Here is a 17,877-nt window from a genome sequence, read left to right on the forward strand (position 1 = left end):
AGCCTCAATCTCCTTATGTAAAAGATGGGGAAACGGGTACTTTCTCACCAGGCTGAGAGGGGAGAGAAATGAGACTGTGCCCATAGGAGCTCCGCACCAGCCTAGTTTCCACAAAGCACTCGATAAGCATGCACTTCCGTGGCCGCTGACTGGCTAGCTGCTGGCCGCACACCTCAGGACCGCCCGGAAGGTGAGGCAGAGGGAGCGCTTCTAGTCCTTGAAAACACATGCCAGCCCACCGTCGGGCAGCCATGGGCGGCCCCGATGGACGCAGCCACCTCCCTCCACCACCGCCAAGGATTGGAATAAGATGCTTCACTTGCCCAGACACAGAAGGGAACGGAACAAGAAAGTCAGTGGGTCAGCCGGAGGGGTTGGGTCGGCAAAGGTGTGGGAACAAATCTGGAGAGATGGTGCTTAGGCCACCCAGACCCGCTGCGGTCTTTGAGGAAGGCCCTCGCCCTAAGGCTGTGTTGGCCAGGCACCTTCTGATGACGGCCTGGCTTTCTGGATAGAATTTCCCACCAGAGAAAGGCTGTCAATGGGAGAACATGCCTCTCAGGCCTGCTGGATGGCTGCTTCCCACCGGGGCTGGCTGAGTCAGAATGGAGGTATCTATGCTCGTGGTGGGTGCAGGTCAGCCCTGAGCCCAGCCGTCTCGGAGCGTCTAACCAACACAGGTTTCTAGCTTACAAAGTGGAAACTGGGCTCCGGGAATGGGATGACCACAGAAAGGAAGTACCCCCCAGAAGGAGTCCAGCCTTCCCCTAAGGGAGCCCCATAAGACACCCACTGTACAGACTCATCTGACAGCTCCCCCTCCTTGGCATGTTCCACGCTGACCTCTGCCAGCTGCCATAGCCAGCCCAGCTGACAGCTGCCTCCCCCGGGCTGGCCCTACGCAATGCTTTTCAGACTGAGAATCGAGACCCATAAGTGAGTCATGGAATTAATTGAGTGGGTGGGATGAGCATTCTTCATAATTAGCCAGAACAGGGTCACGTATATCAGAGTGCCTCGTGGGGGGTAAGCGTGAGCGTTATTTCATGAGCCTCGTGTGTGTGTGTGTGTGTGTGTGTGTGTGTGTGTGTGTGTGTGTGAACACGTACTATATGGATACCGCAATAGAAAGATAGCACATTCTGATTGGGCCGTTTGGGGGCATTTAATAAAGGAACTATTTACAAAGACGTGGGCAGGGTGTAGGGAAGTCACAAGAGAATTGTGAGGCTTAGTTACCACCCTCAGGCTTAAGGCTTGAAGGTGGAAGGTGTTTCCAGAACTTGGAAACAGAGAGAGCGATGAGGCGAAGGCTCAGACAGGACCTGTGATCATCAGCCCGATGGGGAATGAATGCTTACCCTCACTCCTCTCCCTCCCTCCCGGCTCCTGCTGGGCTGCCCACTAATTGAGCCCAGGCAAGCCTGAGGGCCAGCAACCACGGACCCAGTCCCTGTGTGGAAAAGGCCAGTACATAACGTGTGCGTGGGATGCAATGTAAAATGGTACCGCACCTCTTACTGTGAGTCTCAGTTAATGAAGTTTTAAGCACCCTGGAACCATGTGCCTGACGCCGAAATTACTGCCAGCAAGAGGCAAAACGTTTCTGAATGGCCCCAGATCAGGGCTTTGGATGGCAGCTAAGACCAGTGAGGACAGGGCTGTCCTGTTCTCAGCAGGTGGGAGTGCACCCATCCTCCAGATGTGCCAGGATGGAGATGCCCGACAGTGGGGCTGAGCAGAGCCAGCGTCACAGGCTGGGGCTGAGGTCACAGAGGAAGAAGGGCAGGAGAGGGGAACGGGTGGGAGAGAGGAACAAAGGGGCCTGTGGTCAGGACACCCACGCCAGGCAGTTGCTTCAGCTCCCCAAGGACAAAGGGCAGGGTTCTATTTCTAGCTCCCGTGGGAGCAGGAGACAACAACCTTCTTGCTTTTCACACACTTGAGGTTGGCTCACTAATCCTCGTGTGGTTGTTCTGGACTCACACAAAACCGTCTCTGAGCCTCGTTTCCACGGCCCACACCACTGCCGAGTCCATCACGGCAGGGTCACATGCAGGCGACTTCACGCCTTCCTCGCCAAGTATGACCGGGCTCCGAGGCCGAGTCTCCTGAACCCCAGAACATTCCCCCACGAGCCCACTCGACACCCACCTTCAAGTGCCCAGTTCCCAGAAGAGAGACTCTTCCGGAAAGGAAATGGTTTCCTCTAAGGACTAAAAAAAAATGACAACAGTGTTCACGACAGCTCGGAACTCTCATTTTACCCTTGCTGTTTCCTTGGACAATAGAAAGCAACTCTACCTTCACAGACCTGGTTTCCTCCTGGCTTACTCATCAACACATAAGGCTGAGGTGTGTACGTGAGAGTTCATAAAGTGCAGAGCATTTTGCCCTTTGAACGTTCCTCCTCCTTCAGAATTTCTTCATTTCTTTCTGCCATGTTCCTGGTACTGGCAGGGATGGGCCAGAGTCTCGAGAACACGGTGAAGGTGTTTCCTGCCCAAGCCAGCAGGACCTTGGGCCAGACCCTGGTGTTAGATCCTGAAGACACCCCAAGGAAATGGCTCACCAATGTCATCATTTTTTTTTTTTTTTTTTTTTTTTTTGCGGTATGCGCGCCTCTCACTGTTGTGGCCTCTCCCGTTGCGAGCACAGGCTCCGGACACGCAGGCTCAGTGGCCATGGCTCACGGGCCCAGCCGCTCCGTGGCATGTGGGATCTTCCCGGACTGGGACATGAACCCGCGTCCCCTGCATCAGCAGGCGGACTCTCAACCACTGCGCCACCAGGGAAGCCCAGTGTCATCATTTTTAAGTCAACCAAACAGAAAGTGGTTGCTTGACTACTTCATCAGTCTTAACCGAGTCATTATTAAACTATAAGTTACAGGAAAAGGAGAGAGAAAGTCCAAGGGGATCAGGGTCTTGCCAGTGTGATGCTTACAATTTGGACCGTGACTTGTGGAAACGGGCGTGCGAGTGGCGATGCCTGGTTAGCATCCCTTCACTGCTTCTCTTTATTCTTCACAGCTCTGCCATGATCCACGAGGCGCTAACGCCCTCTCTACCTCTTGCACTTTCAGCCACACACGGTCAGTGGTTGACTCGACTCTCTCCTTCCGTAACTTGAGAGCACTCTCAGAGGGCGGGAGCTCTGTCTTATTCACCTCATGCTATCCCCATGGTCTGCACCAGTGCCTGGGCTGTCAAAACGCTCCATGAAGTATGTCTGGGGTGAAAACCTAAGTTTTTCAATGTGGAAAAAAAAAGATAAAGAGCTAGCCGTGGCTTTCCAAACTTTTTTTTTTTGGCAGTGAAAACTTTGATTCCAAAAGAATCTAACCTAAGCTCCAAAATAAATAAAAGCAAAGCAGGACACCCAAGTAAATTTGCCAGGTTTAGCAAATAGAAATGCCAGATAATACAGTTAAGATTGAATTTCAGAAAAATAAATAATTTCAAAAGGATAAGTATATCCCAAATATTGCATGGGACATACTTATACCAAAGAAAAATTTTTTCATTTGTTGTTTGTCTGATGTTCAAATTTAACTGAGTATCCTCATTGTAACTGGTGGCCCTCTACCCAGACCCCTGCACGCATGGGACCCCCAGGGTGCCCTGGGGTTGTACAGTCTGGTTTGTGAACCACTATTTGAAGAAACATTGTGACTCTCCCACACTGCTGTCCTTCTCCCGTCTCTGGAGCTGCTCTCCCTCTGCGTGCAGCCCAGGTGTCTCTGTGGCCCTGGGCTGTGAGGAAAGGCTGCTGCTAAAATCGGGCTCAGTTTCCTGAAGCATCAGAGTGTTAAGTGTCAGAATGGCTGGAGAGGCAGCCAACATTCATGACAAATAGCTATGCCAGTTCACACAACCACTTCAAGCCCAACATAGATTTCTTCACTCTTTGTTTTCACCAAAGTCCTGACTTTCCCTGAGAGACTGCTGGCTCTTCCGAGAAGGCGTGATGGAGCTGGGGCTGTCCTGCTTCCTCCTCCTTGCTCCCCGGCCCTGTCCTTCTGGGGTGAACAGAGGGGCCACCACATCCAAACCAGTCACCCTGGTTCTGCTGGGCGGATACTGGTGGCCTCTGTGGCACCAAAGCACAGGTGAGTGGGGAGATGTCTCACCTCCCTCTCTTCCGTGCCCCCCTCCTAAGAAAAGCAGTGAAGGGGCTCCTGGGAGCATCACGTGAACTCCTGAATGGCTTCCAGAACGAGCTCGCTCTGGAGAGGGAGAAGGGGAATCTCAGCGCATGATGTCTGCTGATTTTTGCCTGACCACCTTGCACCCCCTTCCCAGATGGTTTGTCCACCAGTGTGTGGTCTTGGTGGGGGGCAGACAGTCCTCTAGGCCCAGGTGTGACTCAGGCTTGGCCCATGGGATGCTCTGCCTTGGGGCTTTGACCCTCGGGGGAGAAGAGGGCAGTCAGAGATGACTCTAAAGGACGTCACCGGATGTCCCTCTGCAGCTCTCGGGTCCCGTGCTTCCCAAACCTGCAGTGCTTTCTGAAACTAGAGACACGGGCACCACTTTTCCTTCCAGGTAAATATCATATAGGATCATAGTCCCACCATGGTATGTGCAGAAGGGATAAGTATCACTTCTGGGTGGAAATGGTGTTAAAATTCAGTCCATAATTCACCACGATTTTCCCCCCTCTGTCACAGAAGCCAGCAACTCTCCAGATGGTAGCCACTCCATCAGCCTGGGTCCTGGAATGAGGACAACTCAGACAGTCCCAAACCAACTCAAGGTGACCTTTTGGAGTAAACAAGAAAGAAACCGTTTGTTGTGTCAAGTCACTGAGAGGTTGGGGTTGTTTGTTATTATGGCATAACCTCTCCGATCCTGACAGACACCCAGGCACCGTCCGGGACCTCCTGAGTCTCGATCAGCATGGGAGCTCTAGCTGAGCCACTTTCTCAAGTCCCACAGTCGTGATTGTGGAGATCAGCGAGGTTTGTGAACCCGCACTTCACTCCACACTGATCCTGAGGCACAGCTGAACTGTAGTGGGTTGAATGGTGGCCCCCCCAAAACATATCCACATCCTAGTCCCTGGAACCTGTGAATGGTACATTATTTCAAAAACGGGGCTTCGTAGACGTGATAAAGAATCTTGAAAGAGGAGATCATCCTGGATTATCCAATAAGTACAATGACAAGTGTCCTTCTAGGGGGAGGCAGAGGGAGATTTAAGACAGACACAGAGGAGAAGGCCCTATGAGACAGGCAGAGATTGGAGGGACGTAGCCACAGCCAAGGAATACCGACCACCACCAGCAGCTGGACAGGCAAGGAATGAATTCTCCCCTAGAACCCCAGAGAGGGTGTAGCCCTGATGTCACCTTGATTTCCAGAACTGTGAGAGAATACATTTTTGTTGTTTCAAGCCACCAAGTCTGTGGTACTTTGCTTCAGCTGCCAGTGGACGGACAGCGTCCACTAATCCTCAGGGACCTCCCAGTCTCACAAGGGAAATTGGGGCTGCACCAGAGAGAGCTGGGCAGCAGGGGCAAGGCAGCCAGAGCTGGGCTGACTGCTTGGGAAATGAACTCTGGTGGAGGAGAAGTTTGAGCAGAGGTCTGGGGGGATGTGCACTGGAGCTTAGTAGAGAAGGAGCGGGAGGGTGTTTCAGAAAGGGACAGGTAGGTGTGGACACCAGGATGGGGGCCAGGCAGGTATTCCAGCCACAGAAGAGCAGCAGAATCTGTGCTGGGGATGAATGAATGGAACAGGAGGGCTGGCAAACTTGGTCTTGAAACCCAAGCTGGCCTTCCTTCATATCAATCTTTATAAAGCCAGAATGGTAATTTGAAAAATTGTGCTTTCAAAATAAGCCAAAATAGTTAAATTCAAAATTGTATCTATGCCCTGACCACTACACATATATATATGTGTGTATATAGATATACACACATATATATACATATATATGTGCATATATACATACAGACAGACCAAAACATAAGAAAATCATGGGATAGACTTAGGAATTTTTTTCCTTCATTTTTTAACTTGTTACTGAAGTTGCAACACTTTAATAAACAAAAGAATCCCAAAATAAGAAGTTCTGGGTTAATACGAAATTAATAATGAACTACTGAGCGTTCTCGAGGAAGGGTGGCGTGGGTGATCAAAATAATGGTTAAGGAAGGTAGTCGGGTCAGTCCTGTGCATAAAGGAGAGGAGACGGAGCGGCAGAGGCCAGGAGACCTACAAAGGGGCCGTGCAACATTCCAGGAGTGAGGTGTAGCGAGGCCCAACTAGGGATGTGTGTGAGGACGGAGCAGTGTCGGAGCAGCGCTCACAGCCTCCGGTAGCTGCCAGGCCAGACGCTCGCTACACTCGACTGCCCTCTAGTGGCCAAATCCGGGAAGCCAGCCACGCCTTTCAAAGCTACCTCCTAGGGATAGAGCATTGCGGGAACCTGAAGAAGGAGCTCCGGGCTTTCTGGTGTCAGAGAAGGCTTCCCAGAGGACACGATGCTTCCTTCCACTGAGCATGGTAATTCTTTATAATGGGGCCAGTCCAGCTGTCAGAGACCTGACAGGCAAGGCATAAGGAATGGCATGGGTAATAGCCTAAAGGCTTGAGCCTATATTGCATCATCAGGGAACGCAAGGTATTTGGTAGGACTGGAGAGCAGGGCTTGTACAGGGTGGTGAAAGGTGAGGCTGAAGAGGGGAGATGAGGCTCTGCCTCCAGTGGGGGTTGAAATGCATTGTAGACAGTGAGAAGGCTTCCAAGGGTTTAAGCAGGGACGTGATACAGGGACAAAAAAAGGTAACATTATTAAATTTGCACTTCAGAAAATCAATCTAGCAAAAGTGTGGAATATGGGCTGGTGGGAGGGGGACCAGTTAGTCCAGGACCGAATGCACACTGAGGGTTGAGAAACCTGCATCTGAAGGTCTTTGCTGTTCACCCCCTGTGCCCGCTCCTGAGGGCTTGCAGGACTGGAGAAGTGGTAAAGTGGCAGAGAACTGAAAGGCAGTTAACTTGTGAAGATAAGCACAGGAAACAGGTGACCCGACAGAACTGTGCTCTAGAGAATGATGGGTCTTAATTTATTGAGTGCTCTTGAACCTGAGGACCAACCTGCTGACTTTGGGTGGGAGTGTTTTGAATTCTACCTTTGATCTCTCTTGGTGCAGGGCTCTTCGTTGCCATATGGCGTCTCTGGGGGTTTCACACTAGCCACCCCTTATACCCCACATAATAGGAGCTGCTCTCTGCTTTATACTGCCCGTCGCTGGCTGGAGTTGGAGCCTAATTTGTGTGGCCAGGTGAGCTGCCTTCCTGTTTAGCACCAACAGCTGGCATATTGATTAGGTCACAACCCTAACAACTAAATACTGTTATGTTCCCATTTTACAGATGAGGAAATCAAGGCCCAGAGAGGCAGAGGGACTCACCCACAGTCACACAGCTGAGGTGACAGAACCAGAACTGGGAGGCTGGCTCCTGAGTCTATGCTCTTAACCACTTGCCATTTGACCCTCTTTGTGCTGGTTGCACAACGATGCCCAGAACCACATTGAGGAGTGTTTTGCCTTTAACCATCTTCTATCCTGTTCACCACCCTTGTTCAACCTGTTTCCCACTCCCTGAAGGGTATTTAATGGCTAAATGAATCCCAATCAAATATTAACTAGAAGAGAGGCACCTGAGCCTTCTCCCCCGGAACCTTCCCTTTCTGCTCAGAGTCCCAGTGTTTGTCACAGCATCTGTGTTTGCAGAAGGTTCATGGGTGCAGACATCCCTGCAGGACGGATGGGAGGGCACAGCCTCTGGTCTGGGGAAATTTATGTCTAAAGGGAGCCGAGACGGATGAACTATTCCGTTTGCTCCTTTTGCTCTCTATCAAGCACAGTCAGCTAGTGTTTTTTAAACTGTGAGTCGCCACACATCAGTGAATCATGACAACCTTTTAGTGCGTCTCAAATCACATTTTATTTACAAGAAACTAATTAAAATTTAAAATGTAGTGTGCATTTTATGTAGCATGGTTAAGAATTGTTTTAGGGGGCTTCCCTGGTGGCACAGTGGTTGAGAGTCCGCCTGCCGATGCAGGGGACACGGGTTCATGCCCCGGTCCAGAAAGATCCCACATGCCGCGGAGCGGCTAGGACGTGAGCCATGGCCGCTGAGCCTGCGCGTCCGGAGCCTGTGCTCCGCAACGGGAGAGGCCACAGCGGTGAGAGGCCCGTGTACCGCAAAAAAAAAAAAAAGAATTGTTTTAGGAAATTTTGTTTTAGCTGTGTGCACCTGCATGTGTGTGTGTGCACATGCACACTTGGCTACGATATAAAATATATTTCTTACTGTGAGTCCAGTCAAAAAAGTTAGAGAGTCACATAGCTAAATGTTTTTCTCCTCTGCTTTCACAATACTTGTTTACAGGAGCTTTACAACCCATGTTTTTTTTTTTTTGCTCGAGTTAATCTGAAAGTGAGTTTCTATCAGCCAGTCTACACTGGCCATGATGGAACAGAGGAGGGGTGAGGGGTGCTAAGACAGCACACGGAGGGAAGCTGTTGGCCACAGAGCCGGGGTTCCACTCCTCGGCCACCAAATGCACCACCCAGATGATGACCCAGCGCGTCACCTGCTTAACTGAAGTCACCTGTGCTTCATTAAAACCTTGAGGCCTGTGAGCAAGTCAAATTGTTTGAATTAACACAGCTTGTTGGAGCCAAACTTAAGCTATATTTTCATAGGGCATATTTGTCGTTAAAATCCTACTGTAATATTTATATTCAAAAAATCCAGTTAATGAATTTGTCATTTATTCTTCCCTGCTTCGAATCAACCAGTCCTGGCATATTTATAGGACTTCCTCCTCGCATCCCAGGCACAGACCCTCGGCTGTGTGGTGTGCACGGGAGGCTGGTCTGGCCAGCCCCGGGCATCACAGGCCTGCTTTGGCAGCCTCGCGGAGGCCCCTCCTCCCGCCCCGCCCCTGCCCGGCTCCACTCTGAGGCCCTGAAGCTGGCTCTTTATTCAGGGAAGACAGCCTTCCACTGTAGGGCAGCCCAGACCCTGGGGTCCCTGGGATCCCCCGTGCTGAAGCCAGAGAAATGCCCCCACATCTGTAACACATTCATCTTTCCTCAGCAAGCCTGACACTGCTGACCCACCTTCTGGGCACAGTGGATCATTATAGAAGTTAGAACATGAAATCAGACAGCCTGGATTCTCATCTCAGATCTTCTGCTGATAAGATAATGCCTTTGGGCACGTTGTGTAACCAAACCAAGGTTCAGCCGCCTCACCTGTGAGATGGAGGCTGCTAGTAGCACCTATTTCATCATGGTGCCGTAGGGGGAAATGACGTAACACAGGTAAGGCGTTTGAGCTCCATACTTAGCAAACGGTAAGTGCTCACTAAGTGTTACGGGCCATTACGGTAATGATTATGATTGTTACAACAGTCTTCCAGGCAGCCTCAGGGTGGCTGTAGTCTGAGAGCCACACAGGGCCCCTCCAGGTTAACTCCCAGCGTCCATCTCTCCATCACCCACTGACTTTCCCGCCTTAAGCCCTGTCGCTTCCCACAGGGCCCCTCATCCCTGCCGCTTTCTTGCCTCTTCATGGCCCACTACCCACCTCTCAGCTTCACTTCCTCCGTTCTAAAGCCGGCTTTGAAGCACACGTCTCCTCAGTCCTTGCCGTGGCCTGAACAAGATAACATGGGGTGTGGTGTGAGAGGCCCTGGGTTCGAGTCCTTGCTTTGCTTTTTCCTGTCAGGAAGCACGGCTGTTTGCTTCAAGTAAATCAAGACAGGCTGCAGAGGGATCCTGAGCCTGAGACTGTACTAAAAGGGAGGGTCCTGCCGGTCAGGCAAAGCCCAGGGCCGAAGGTGTGTGACAAGGGCTCCCGGCTGTGGGGCGTCCAGCAGGCAGAAGGAACACTGACTCAGGGAGGGAGTGGACTGGAGGCAGGCAGGCAGACCCTGCCATCTCCTGGACGGGGCTCAAGGAGCCTGGAGGGGTCAGGGGACCCACAGTGGGAACCGGGCCTTGGGTTGGGGAACTGAGGTCAACGCCCAGACACGTGAACTGGGCAGGTCTTGTTTTTGTGGGAAAAGTTTGGATGCACACCGGGTGGCTGAAGGGTCACCATCTCCGGAATCCACATGGCGCCGAAGGACATAATGCAAGGATGGATTGGCTGTGGTGGTCCGCACCGGGCCCTGCTCCAGATCCACCTGGATTCACTCCCCGCAAAGGGAGCTACGTGGAGAGAGGCCTCGCTGGTCCCTGAGGCTTCCTGTCTCCAGACTAGATGGGTATGGGCTAGCCAGAACAGGGTCAGAGCTGGCTCAGCTCTAGCGGAGCCGGGAAGGCAAAGGCCTGGGAAATAGAGTCACGAGGAAATACTGTGCTGCTCAGAGACACATGTCCTCTGAGCCGCCTCTAACTCATTTCTGTGAGACAGAAATAGTGATGAGATCCCCAATACCTAAGCTCCTGGGTGTATTATGGAGATGAATGTAAGAAGTAGTTTGGAAATAGCTGAACTAATGCTCTTACATTGTCATTACTGTCCCTTGTGTAAGTACACAAGGATTTTACTAAATTTCACTACAGTGTAAATTGATACAACACATCGGGGAATTCACGAGGGTTCCTGAAATCAGACAAGGCTTCTGAGCAGGAATGGCGCTGAGAATGGGCCCAGCCGTGGTGAGAGTAAGTATCTGTGTGGGAGATGAGGGAAGGGAGTTACCTCGGCTCAAAACCGGTGACACAACTGGGCTTGAATTTTCCTGAACCAGGTGCCTGCCTGCCTCGGTGCTCAGGGGCGGTGCTGCCGTGACTGGGGACCCCAGCCTGAGGCCTGCCTCCTCTAAGCCAATCCTGGGCGTGTCTGGGGAAGGCCTTTGGTCAACGTGGGCAGACCAAGTTCAGTCGTGGAGCAGCAGAGCTGATTCAAGGCTACCCCTGGGGTTAAAGGAGCCGAGGCAGGGGAATGGGCATCACACCGGCACGTCTCTTACATTTGAAGAGATTCTGCGGGCTTGTAGTTTTCATAGCCCCTCATACCTTTCATCCTCTCAACAACTCAGCCCAATTATTATCCCATTTTTAACTGCATAGGCGAATAGGACTCGGAGCGATTTGCCTAAGGGCAAACGGCCAAGTTGGGACTAGAACACAGACGCTGGAGCCCAGATCCAACCCATGTCCCCAGAACATTTGGAGCTCAGTGTCCCAGGATGGGGGCAGGAGCCAGGATCAGACCCAGGCTGTGGCCAGTAGCTCAGAGGACCAGAACCTGGCAGTTCCAAGCACAAAGTCATGTGCCGAATGTCTTGATGGGTTGAAACCGTGTCTGGTGGCAGCATACGAGAGATATGTCCTTTCTTTTTTATAGTTTTCTGTATTGATCAGAATTTTTGCATAAACAAGCTTTATGTTTATAATCAGACAAAAACATAACCTTATTTTTCTGGGGCTTGGGTGGTAGAAATCTGCATAGAGCCGAGTTAGGGCCCTTCATCGACCAGCAGCTGCTCTTGTGGGCAGGTCTCTGGCCCTCATCGTACCTGAGTCCCCTGATGCTCTTTTCCTGATGATGGTTTCAACACTTCTAATTTCCAGTTCTCTCAGCTCAGTCCCCTTTCTGGCAACCACAGCTGCCCTCCCCCATCCTTTGAGGGTTTTCCAGCAAACCTTTGCACTCAGTTCCTTGGCAGAAGATCAGGGGATCACATGGCTGAGTGACTGGTGTTTTCTGAATCATGGAATGGAAAGAAACACTACACACAAAGCCAGCACACAGACCCTCTGTTGCAAGCCTGGTAATAGTGCGGCGTGGAAGTGATTCATCTGAGACCGCCTGGCGTGTGCACACGCATTGGAGCGAGGTCAGTGCAGTGTTCGCCTTCTCCAGTGACTAATGGGGCTTCTCAGGCAGAGGGAAGCCCCAGGCCCCTCCTAGGTACACCGTGGAGCCTAGCAGCCCTGTGCCCCAGGCTCTGGGGCTGCCAGAGAGGTGTCTGGGGAAGTCATAGACAGGCTGGGGCAGGAGGTGAAAAGGGTGGAAGATTTGGGGGATGGGGGTGGGGATCAGGGGAGGAACTAGGCAGACAGGTGTAGGTAGAATGTGGTCAGCCTCTCCTGAAAACCAGGAAACAGTCTCTGACTTCTCCACTTCACATCCCAGAAACACACCCCAGGGCCCACCACGTACGGGAGACACACACTCACCAACGTCAGAACGCACCTAGTAAATAATTCATGCACTCAAGGAGTCCCTATGAAGTCCAGGCATGGTCTCAGTCCTTGACTTCAGCCTCCCAATAGCCCTATGAGAACGCCAGTGAACCCATATGGCAGATGAGAACATTCTGCACAGAAACATGAAGTAACTTGCCCAAGGTCACACAACCAGCTAAAGGGAATTCTAACCCAAGTCACCCCATTCCAGAGTCTGCGCCGAGCCCCTCCTGTAGGCCAGGCACTGCTCTACACATACATTATCTGTCAATGTCCTCGTAGCAACAATGCGAAAAGGTATCATTATCCCCACTTTAAAGATGTGACCGCTAACGCTCAGAGAAGTTAAGTATGTTGCCTGAAGCCACACAGCTGGTATGTGGTGAAGTGGGGACTCACCCAGGTCTGTCTGACTCCAAAATCCATGATCTTTACAGCACATCTATGTTCTCATCATTTTCTGGGACCGTGCCCCTCTTTTCTGTGTCTCCCACTCCCCTACCTGTGGTTTGGATTGGTTAGAGCTTGACGCAACAGCAGTAGCCTCTTGGTTATTCCACACAAGGTCCTCTTGTTGGAGAGAGAGGGGAGAGGTTGCGGCCCAGGGCTAATGGACCGACTTGGAGAGTTTTGGGCAGGTGGGGAAGGATGAGGGAGGTGAGGCAATGCCGGCTAGCCAGCAGATCCAGTGGTTCTCACCAGGCTCCGTATCAAAATCCCCTTTTAGGAAACACAGAGGCTAGGCATGGTGGAGGTCTGGGTGTGGGGGGAGGAGGGTGACTCCAAGGGGCAGCTAGGGCTGAGAAGCCCTCATCACACCCAGGGCCATTCTCTTCCCCATGGAGCACTTCCCCTTGGAATCAGCCCGAAACTAGAAGGTAAATTTGGGATCCCAAACTCGTAGTCCATAAGCCTCATAGATAGATTAGATGTAGGTTTTGTTTGGCTGGATTTATTTCTCTTGTTGTCACTTAAAGTTGATGTCTTTAAGCAAGATGTGCATTCTCCAATTTGCCACAGACCCCACCACTCCCTATTGCCTCACACCATCCCACTCAGTCAAGTTACCATGTTACTGTGGCCCATGATAACACTGGAGTCTGAAACCCTTGAGACATAATTTGGTATCAGTGTTGCACCTGGGAGAAAAAGAAAATAGATGTGCCTCCTAGACCCAAATGAAGACACTGAGGTGCTGGGAAGGCACAGTCAGGTCCCCCCTGAGGAGCTGCTCCTGGAACAGTCAGTTGTAGCTGGAGCAGAGCTCAAAATTTATTACAATCTCTGTTTCTCTGGGACCTGGACCCGTGTATTAGTATCCTGTGGCTGCAGTAACAAATGACTACAGACTTAATGGTTTAAGACAACATAAGTTTATTATCTTACAGCCTGGAGGCCAGATCTCCAAAATCAGTGTCACTGGGCTCAACTCAAGGTGTCGGCAGAGCTGCATTCCTTCTGGTAGTGCTAGGGGGGAAGCCCGTTTCCTCATCTCTTCCAGCTTCTAGAGGCGGATGTCATCATCGTCCCCAGAGTTAGGGTGGGGAAACTGAAGCTCAGAGGGTTCAGCATTGTTGCAGGCAGTTCAGGGACAGAAGGTACCTGCAAAACAGAGGCTGAAGGGCTTGATGAAAAGACTATGTACAGAAGTGTGGGCAGAGTCAGGGGACCAGCATGGGCTGGTGGGCGCCCAGAGCCTGCAAAGCAGGAGGCTTTTGCCGCCCTAGGCCTCTAGGATCTGGTGTGTGCTGTAGCTATAGGAGAGGGTTGCCCATGAGGAGTGGGGGCCTTTGGGAGAGACGTCAGCCACTGTCAAGCCCCAGCCCAGCAGGGAGGGCGTCTGCACCTCACTCTCCTCTCATCCAGCTGAAGCCAGAGACGGAGGGAGCCCACCAGTGCAGCTTTAGGCCAGCCTCAGGGACATAGAGCTGGAGGGCCCAGTGGGGAAGAGTACAGCATCTTCCTTGGGGTCATACAGGCAGTGAAGAGCTGGCTCTACACTGGTTCTTATTAACCCAGAGGAGATTTCTGGCAGGGAGAGAGACACCTGGTGATAGTTTGGCCTTTTGCCTTTAAAATCATTTCATGCTGCTGAGTCCCCACTCCATCTATCCCACCAATCTGCACCCCCCCCACACACAAAAAAAACACCTTTGGGTTCAGGTTGCCCACCCAACTCCACTAATTGATTTGGGCTCAGTTAATCCAAACTGGACAAAAGGACTCCATTTCAACCAGAACCAGGCATATCTAGAAAGCAAACTCGGCAGCAAACAAAAATTTATAAAACCAAACATGCAACCCACGTTGAAGAGAACTGGCTTGAGATGACCCGTTGCTTTGGGTCACCTCAGTCACTGATGCCCACATGTGTGGAAAACCAAGCCCTGTGTTCCTTATTGTACATGCTTGGAGTCTGTCACATGGAAATGCATGTCAATGGACACACCCACAGGTGGAAGGACATGTAAAGGCATATCCTTGGCTTTCCTAAGTTAGAAATTATTTTATTGGGCCTGGCTTCAAAAGGGGCCAGAGGTCATTGGTGGGGAAGGAGGAGAATCTTCCTTTTCTTCATTTATTTATTGCTTGCATGATTTTTTCCTGCAGGCACCAGTGACCTCTCTAGTACAAAAATGTTTCCAAGAAGGCTGATGATCAAGGCAGCCTGGGGACACGTGCAACCTGGAACTCACTGCTCTCCAGACCCTCTGGTTCTTTGTAAGGTTGACAGGCCTTCCCTAAGTGGACAGGTAAGGATGTGGGGTGGCACGAGGAGAGGAACAGGCTACAAAGCGATCTGCACATCCACAGCTCCCCTTCTGGAGCTGCAAACCTGTTATTTTGCATTCTTCTGACGGTACTGCCCTGTGCAGCTCCTGATCTGACACAGGCTTCTTTCCCACCCCACCACTAATGTGAGGCTCCCCACTTCCGGCCTCCCACTCAGCTGACAGTCCCCTCCCAGGCCAGGCAGCCCACATCCTGCCCTGCTTACCCTGGGATGAAGGCTGGGTCTTGTACCCTCCCTGGATTGGGGCAGCCAGGTTAGCTCACCAGGTTGAAGGGTGGAGATAGAGAGATTCATATCCTGGGACTCACTCTGAAAAGCCCAATGTTATGCCCAACAGAAAAGCTCTGCTGTCCCCAAAGCCCCTGGAGCCATCTCAGGGTGGCCAGGGACACCTGACAAAAGCCCTAAACCCCACACAGTACCAGGGATGGTGGGTCTGGCTGTGACCTCCCAAATAAACCCCTGCCCACGACTGAGCTGGTGACTCTCCAGTTCCTGTCAAGCTCGGCTCAGAAGCACCGACCCAGCTGCTAGCCTAACACCCCAGGACAGCCCTGGCCCTCATTCTCACCTAGGGACAGCGACTAGAGCCACAGCAGTACCTTGTATGTGAACAGCACTAAACAGTGTTCAAATCACCATGAGCGCCACATAAAACCCTGCAAGGAAGGACGGGCAGAGGTGCCACCTGCATTTGCACAGGTAAGGAATTTGAGCCAGTTACCTGGGTCCCATGCTGATGAGTGGGAGCCAGAACCAGAGCCTGTGCCTTTGGTTTGGAAGAAAGCAGTACTTCCTGGTGTATGTCGTGCTTCTGGGACCCCCAATATCCCTGTGTCTGAGAGCCAGGGAAGCCCAGCCTCCGGACTTGGTGCTCCCGACACTGTGCACACAGCCCTGAGCTAGCCCTGGCCACTGCCCTCTCCAGCTGACGACACGCAGCGGGCTCGAGGCTGCAGTCCTGCTGTGATGTGGCCACTGTGGGCCCCTGCCTCCAGCCACGGCCCTGGTTGAGGACCTAGAAGGTCATGTGAACAGAGGAGAGCTGTGGGCTTAGGATAGGCCGAAGGTTTGCCGAGTTTTGAGGCCACAGAAGCATGTCCTTCAAATGCACGCCCATTCAAACCAGAGGAGCAACACCGACGAAGGCCCGGCTGGGCCCTGCCTCCCCGACCTGGCCAAGGCATCCCCCTTTTCCCCAGGCCCTGGAGCCACCTGCAAGGAACACCTAGGTCACTTCATCGAACAGCTTTAAACGCCATCCCAGAGCCCTCCTGGCTGGGCGCTCCCTGCCTTGGGGAGCCCTTACCTGTTCTGGTTCAACACACGCTCTCTGCCCGCCAGAGTCCCAGAAACCCCCGTGGGGTTGTGTCCCTGAGCGTGCCAGGCTTCAGGGGGAGGAGGACAGCGAGGAAGGGGCAGGGGACAGCTTTCTGATTCTTCTCCCCTAGAAATCCTGCCTGAGGCTCTAGTATCCAGAGGGAGGCGGAGGAGAAATGGTTCCTGCGCGTGGGGGCCTCCCCGGCTGCTGGGGAGCGTGTAGGGGGTGCACACACACATACACACACAGGTGCAGAAGCAGGTCCAAAAGAGAAACCCCATAAAAGCAAGCCCAGGCTCCCCCAGCCACGCAGAGCAACACATCCCAGTGAAGGGCCGCTGGAGTGAAGGTGGGCCAGAGCCCGGGTGAGGCAATGGGACGTCCTCCCAGGAAAGGCCTGGGGGGAGAAAGGAAGACCCCTGAGGCCGATCAGGTCACACACCTCAGCCAGCAGGAGAATGCCAGGCAGCCTGCGCTTGGCACGCAGGTGGGGCAGGGATGCTTCTCCCAGGTGTGCCCTGAGCTGGTAGTTTGGGTTGGGGTGAGTGAGGGTTACGGGGGCAGGGCGGGCAGCCTGCCAGCGGGGACCCACAGCAAAGGCATCAATGGGAGAGGAGACAAGTAAAAGACCTTGTGAAGCAGAGGGGAAGAAGCCTTCTACCCACAAGGTTAAAAAAACAAAACAAACAAACAAAACAAATGGGAGAGGAACCGGCCACCCCCCCCCCCCCCGGCCCCGGGCCCCTGTACCCAGCCCCTGCATGTAGCCAATGACAAATGATGTTTGAATGACAGAAGGAAAGGAGGAAGGAGGGGAGGGAGGGAATGGATCTGTTTAGCTGCATCATTCTCCTTACTGAGGGAGGAAAAGAAGAAATAAGACAGTCATCAATGAGGACTATTTTTTTATTGAACAGTTTTACTGAATAAATGGTTTCGAGCTTGTAAACATTAAAGCCTCTGAAAAGAAACAGTGACACGAATTCTGGAGACGTGAGTTCAAGGAGCTTCCGGACCGGTGCTGAGTAAGAACCCCACCCCCGTGACCCCCTCACCCTCCGCGGAGCTGCAACAACCCGGGCGACCAGGGCTTCCCAGAAGGGCCACCTCCCTGCCCCACACACAGCTGGGAGCCCAGCCAGCCTGAGAGGTGGGCGGGATCCTGAGCTTCCAGGGGTCTGTCGCACGGGCCTGACTCTCAGGCAAAGCTCATCTCCGAATCCCCCTCCCCAGCTCGGCTCCAGTGGGAGGGCCTTCCAATCCTCACAGCGCTTTCCTCCCCTAATTGTCCCCCTGGAGACACCTGAGGCCACGCCCCAGCACTGCCTGTCCCGGACCCACGTCCTCCTTCTCGGAGCCTGGACTCAGAGCTCCCCGGAGCGAGAAGGTTCCTGAACAGGCTGGTCAGGCCTCCACCCTTTTCTGACAGATGGTGTGAGGGGGCAGGGCAAACCGGTGATCCTGGGCACAAGAAGGCTGTGTGTGCCTTGTGGAAAGAATCTGTGAGCGAGATAATCTTCGTCCTCACAC

General features: G+C 52.5%; 1 protein-coding gene across 9 annotated transcripts in view; it reads left to right on the plus strand.

The window, feature by feature from the left end:
- LOC137219843 (uncharacterized) overlaps positions 1-17,877 on the plus strand; it is a 146,434-nt gene that overhangs the window by 126,095 nt on the left and 2,462 nt on the right. For 7 of the 9 annotated variants that reach the window (XM_067729004.1, XM_067729007.1, XM_067729009.1 and 4 more), the window contains 3 exons: positions 3,925-4,111; positions 4,474-4,547; positions 4,673-5,397. In XM_067729004.1, the coding sequence (XP_067585105.1) occupies positions 3,925-4,111; positions 4,474-4,547; positions 4,673-4,842 (431 nt within the window). In that variant the 3' untranslated portion in view covers positions 4,843-5,397. Of the gene's footprint in view, positions 1-3,924; positions 4,548-4,672; positions 6,513-7,162; positions 7,295-7,385; positions 11,881-14,842; positions 14,954-15,601; positions 15,729-17,264; positions 17,373-17,877 lie in introns of those variants that run through there. The other 2 variants (XR_010941271.1, XM_067729011.1) reach the window with 2 other exon arrangements.

Source organism: Pseudorca crassidens, chromosome 2 (assembly GCF_039906515.1).
Source record: "Pseudorca crassidens isolate mPseCra1 chromosome 2, mPseCra1.hap1, whole genome shotgun sequence".
NCBI classification, from domain to species: Eukaryota; Metazoa; Chordata; class Mammalia; order Artiodactyla; family Delphinidae; genus Pseudorca; species Pseudorca crassidens.